At 33.7% G+C, this 5737-nt stretch overlaps 1 protein-coding gene across 1 annotated transcript; it reads left to right on the top strand.

The window, feature by feature from the left end:
- Positions 1-424: 424 nt before the first annotated feature.
- On the top strand, positions 425-5162 carry LOC113235747 (splicing factor 3B subunit 4). Its single transcript, XM_026471635.1, has 6 exons — positions 425-504; positions 818-901; positions 1645-1742; positions 2612-2788; positions 2908-3092; positions 3290-5162. The coding sequence occupies exons 1-6, from the start codon at positions 471-473 to the stop codon at positions 3735-3737; spliced, it is 1026 nt and encodes a 341-aa protein (XP_026327420.1). The 5' UTR covers positions 425-470; the 3' UTR covers positions 3738-5162.
- The last annotated feature ends 575 nt before the right edge of the window (positions 5163-5737 follow it).

Below are 5737 nucleotides of genomic sequence, written 5' to 3'. Positions count from 1 at the left end.
GTACGCATTTTAAACGTACTCTTTAACGTTAACAAAATAAGCAGTTTTATCCATTTCAACGGTTAATAACTACAAAAGTTACACAACTTATGTTTTTGAATGCTTTTAAACGCCAATGAACAAAATAACATTGTTGTATTAATATACAACAATGTTATGTCTTAAATAAAAATAAAACTCGTTTTTTACAAAAAAAAATTTCTTATCTTAAAATCTTTAGTGGTCTACTCTTGTGTTTCGCTATCAACACAAACGTTGCAAGCTTTCTTTAACATAAAAGTCTATACGCTTAAACGTTTTCTAAACGGTTTTGTTAGCTTCAAACTAAAAAGCGTCTAAAAAAGCACGCTTTTTTAAAAAAGCATAACGCTAAAACGTTTAAAAAAATAAGCAGTTTTTCCCATCTCTAGTCAGTGACACAGGCCACAGACACAGACCAAACAAAACCAAACCAATATTTCACTGTCAAAATGGCTGCAGGGCCAATTGCCGAGAGAAATCAAGGTATTTATCTGATATTACTTGTTTGATATCGCTTTCCTGCTTATTTTTCGCTTCCTTACTTAATTCTGGACATATTAAATACTGTAATCTAACATTTCTTCGTTCCCAACGTCGTACTCAAAGTAGTGAGGTTATTTGGACAAACTTCGTATTTTAACTTAATTTTGAATTATTTTGCTACTTTAAAAATACAAAGTGTGTATAAATGTTCACCTTAACAATCTTTCTTTCATTGATTTATGTCTAGTTATAATTGAACGTCAAAAAAAGTAAGTTTTTTGTACTAAGTGATAGCGTTGTTTTCGTGTTTCAGATGCCACGATTTACGTTGGTGGTTTGGACGATAGAGTTACAGAGGGCTTGCTATGGGAGCTTTTTGTACAAGCTGGACCCGTCGGTAAGTCACTATTCCTTCTCCAAAAATGACAATTCTGTACGAACAGTGCCAATTCCATGCCCATTTATTATTACATTTAAAATCTATAATAATTTGAATTTTGGACAACATACTTCATTGTTTTGTTTTGATTTCCATGTGAACTATACAGAGCTGTAAAACTATTTCCCTATTTTTAAAAACATTTACTCCATGTCATGTACAAACATATAAAGTAAAGGAAAGGAAAATGACTGATTTATCTTTTTTATCATATTTTAAAATATTCGTTACTATTCCGATTGAAACACCACAAGCTACTGACACACGTTTTTGGTCATTTTGAAAATGATCATTGTTGTTTTTCCTAAACATTTCAAGTGCTTGTAAAAAGTACAAGTACACTCTGTAAATTCTTTGTCGTGACTGTGACTTTAACCGCTTTCCTCCCATTGGATAATAAATAAAAAATGTAATAGCAACTCTATATACTTCTAAGTCGACTGAAAGCGCCCGGTCTGTTCAGGGACATTGCAAAAATAGAAGCACTAAACTTCAAGAAATTCTCAATTTTTTTTGTATTTCATAACATTTTAGTTGTAGTGTTGCTAGTGTACTTAAGAAGGTGCAAACAAATTTTTTGAAAAGAATTCCCCGACATCTCACGATGATGGTATCAAAATACATTTTTATATTTTGTTTTCCTGTACAGTGACACCTTCACTATTATTTAGCAAAGTATTGTTATTTCTTTTATATTTCAGTTAATGTACACATGCCAAAGGATCGTGTCACACAGACACATCAGGGATATGGATTTGTTGAGTTCATGGGTGAGGAAGATGCTGATTATGCTATAAAGGTAACTCAACATTTTATTTGTAATATTACATTATCTCTCTAGTTGACAGTGGATGTTGAAGTGAATGAAAATGCTGTAATTTATTTGACTAGGTCTGATGGACTTGTGTTTATTTATATATGATACAATTATGTACATATGTGCATACACTGCGCACCAATTGCGTAGGTTATTGTGTTTGTTAATAATAATGTTGTAGGTATATAAATGCATGTTAATTAATTAATAGGTAGTTCTATGTTAATTTCAATAGTTTGGTAAAAAGTTTTGTTTTTTCATTAAATTTGTTCGATATTGTGTCTTCATTCTCAACAACTGGTCAATGTTAATATTAAAATGGTCAAGTTGTTTACTTATGGTGTCTATTTGTGGTACTATGCTATAAATTAAAAATTAAACTTTTTTCTGATCTTAGTCACATTTTGTTTATTCAATTAAACCAACGTTTCAAGGTCTGTTCCATGGATTTTGTCCATCATTGTGGCAAAAGAAATATAAATATGCAATTTCGATCTGAAATTTGGGGCATCAGAACCAAAACAACTTAGTCACATTTTTTTTTGATAAGATAATTTTTGGACGTTTCTATGAATAATCAATTCAACCTGAACAGCAACTGTTAAATCCGCTTTACAAATATGTTTCAAATACACAGTTCTAAACTGTGATAAATCCTTTTAATGTGACTAAACAAAATTTGAATGAAACTTATTCTCTATCATGGATCTATCAGTTTTTGTTCTGAATCTCCAGAAATGAGTTTAATTTCCAAATTGTAGTAATCGCAAACTACAAAGTCAATATATGCTATAAATGTCAATAGCTCGTAATGTCTGTTATTTTTTTCATATTGTTCTTCTCAATTTTAGGTAATGAATATGATAAAGCTATATGGTAAACCTGTTAGAGTAAATAAAGCATCAGCACATCAGAAGAATCTCGATGTAGGGGCCAATATCTTCATAGGAAACTTGGACCCAGAAGTGGATGAAAAACTTTTATATGACACATTCTCTGCATTTGGAGTTATATTGCAAACACCTAAGGTGAGTTTCCCATTCCATTTTGTTAGTAATGAGTTTGTAGATGTTTCATATGGCACCTTTCTATTTATTAATTTGCACAACATTCACTTGATGTCAAATAAATGTTGTTTTAATTTCAGGTAATGAGAGACCCAGAAACAGGCAACTCCAAAGCATTTGCATTCATCAACTTTGCTTCTTTTGAGGCCTCCGATGCTGCTATAGAGGCAATGAACAACCAGTATTTGTGCAACAGACCTATTTCCGTATCATATGCTTTCAAGAAGGATGTTAAAGGAGAGAGACATGGTTCTGCTGCTGAAAGGTTAGAAGTTAGTTTGAAGATGTGCTTTGGTCCTCATGGCGATCTACAACCTAAATCTTTTATAGAAATTTTACATAACCAAAATAATCGTTGGCCAAAATATGATAAGATTCTGTACCACATAATGTTTCTTTATGTATGACAAATTGCTTAGCGACTTTTTAAGAAACAACTAAATGTTAATATTTCAACTGCAGATTGCTCGCCGCACAAAATCCGCTATCGCATGCAGATCGTCCTCACCAGTTGTTCGCGGATGCTCCACCAACCATGTTGGGGCCTGTATTGATGGCACCACCACCGCCGCCGACGCCGCAGCCCATGCCGCCAGGTCCTATGAACGCGAGACCACCTCCTCCGTTACCAATGACTGCACCACCCCCGCCGCCATCGTCAATGCCTCCTCCTGGACCGCCTCCGCCACCTGGACCACCTCCACCTCCTCCTCCATTCCATCACTTTCCACCACCCCCGTTCGGACCACCTGGTTTTGGACCGCCTCCTCCACCAGGCGCTCGCCCCCCACCTCCATGGCGACCACCGCCGCCAAACTTCAGGCCACAGTTCCCCCCGCGTGGTCCACCTCCCTTCGGCCATCCTCCTTTCCCCCCGCACCACCCGCCTGAACCTAATTATAATTACTAATTTAAGTTTTAAATAGAATTTTGTGTAATGAAGAATATTTTTTGTAATTTCCTGAGTTTTGTAGTCCCATAGACATATTATTCCATTAACATACACTACCAAAAAATATAATAAATGAAAACCTGGTTGCACAGTATCATAGATGTGTATAGGGGTGCAATATAAATAAAGTTTTCGACGTGTGCACAAATGATTCCCTAAGGACATTTATAGAAAAATATACTTGTGTCATCGATTTCCCACAAATTGTTCAGAGCTAGTACATTATTTATTCAGCTGAATGGCTTCATTTGCTGGCGGAAATATCGAAACGTCCGGTGCGGACTAGACTGCTACTACCAAATGTTAAAATTCACTAGAAATTCACTTCGAGTTTCTTCTGCAGGCGTTAATAGCCACTCTTCTGTTAGAATCATATTTGTAATAAAATTTCAACTTATCTTTTTTATTTCTATTCAATATGCCATTTTTATTACAATCACGAGTACGTTTTAAACACATATTTTAAACAGCGGCGGGAATTGGAAAAAACGCGATAAATGTTTTGAATTTTGAACGAGTTTTAAAACGTAAATTGTACTTGTAAGTTGCTTTGCAGCCAGTTTCATTTGTTATAAACTTTGATAGAACGGAAAAACTTTAATTGGTATGTTACATATATACCAATTCAATTAATTTAAAACGGTAAATCATTATTGATTAATACGAAATTATGACGTGTGATTAAGGTAACAACAATGAATGAATCCTAAGTCACACAATAACGTTTACACGACTAGACCTCTTAGAAAATTTTTAGTTTCGTTTAGAAACATTTAGCCTCTCTACGAATGTCATATTAAATGTTTGGGAGCGTATAACGTTAAAATTTTGAATATTTCTAGTTTTATTTTAAAAAGGTGATGTTGTTTTATTCATTAGGTAACGTATCTACTTTCCATATGAGTAAAGGTTTTTGATATCTTATATATTTACGGAATGATCGCCTGAGTACACTTAACGATTACACCCTGTATACAAAACAAGCTCCCAACAGTCTGATGTCTCTATAACTTAGTATAAGAACATAATAGAGAGAATAGAGTCCGTAGACAGTTCCGAAGTGTTGTACTTTTTGCATTTACTCGTATTTTCACTTCTTACCATATTCAATATACAAATATAATCGTCAAAGCAATGTGTTACATACTATAAGGCAATTTACTCGTAGGTTATTTATTATACTAGAAACCACAAAGGTAAACGAAAAAAAAAATTAAAGGCAATTTGTGATAGAAGTACCTACACTTAATACATTTTAGGATGTAAGTGTCTTTATGTACCCAATGTAAATATCGATTTATAATCTTTGTAAAAGCGAGGCTTTTTTGATCTTGCAGTCTTACTTTACAGTTTTGTGGGACTATAAGTTCATGAAAATTGTCACTTTTCACATATTAAATAAAATAATAATAAACAATCAAATGAGATTTTCCAACTTTTTATTTTTATTTTTTTATTTATTCAATTTCAAAAACATTAACTATTTTATTACATTAACGCTAGGTAAAAACTAATGGTTTAACCACTATGTACTCGTATGTTCCCATATAGTGTTCTTATACCCGGCAATTGGAAGTTGATGAATAGTATAGAAACTTGCGATAAAACAGTGAGAATTGATAGTTAGACACATTTGGTGAATTGCGAATTCACATCCCTTCCAATGCATATGATCATGACGTGTTTTTATTGGACGCTCTCGTTTGCGAGACAAACTGGACGCAGACCGCCTTTTGCGATACGCTGCAGATTTTAAAAATTCTGCCTTCATATCGAGCAAGCATTATTATTGTCTTCGTTGCAACCGAAAACGAAACGAAAGAAATTGCAGAGAAAATTTTAGTTCACCATTTATTTCCATTTGCCTTGACAGATCTTGTTATAAAATATCCTGAATATTCAGTTTTCATCCGCTTTGCAAATACGAACAATTGTTTTGAAGCAAGTTAAAACTTTTC

This window comes from Hyposmocoma kahamanoa, unplaced genomic scaffold (assembly GCF_003589595.1).
Source record: "Hyposmocoma kahamanoa isolate Upper Pololo Valley unplaced genomic scaffold, ASM358959v1 88, whole genome shotgun sequence".
NCBI lineage: Eukaryota > Metazoa > Arthropoda > Insecta > Lepidoptera > Cosmopterigidae > Hyposmocoma > Hyposmocoma kahamanoa.
The sequence above is the reverse complement of the archived record's forward strand: the minus strand, read 5'-3'. Positions and strand labels throughout refer to the sequence as shown.

Bases quoted from the DNA above. Each gene is read 5' to 3' on its own strand.
- LOC113235747 (XM_026471635.1), top strand. From the start codon at position 471: ATGGCTGCAGGGCCAATTGCCGAGAGAAATCAAG. The intron at 505-817 runs GTATTTATCTGA...TTCGTGTTTCAG, and splicing joins AATTGCCGAGAGAAATCAAG to ATGCCACGATTTACGTTGGT. The intron at 1,743-2,611 runs GTAACTCAACAT...TCTCAATTTTAG, and splicing joins ATGCTGATTATGCTATAAAG to GTAATGAATATGATAAAGCT.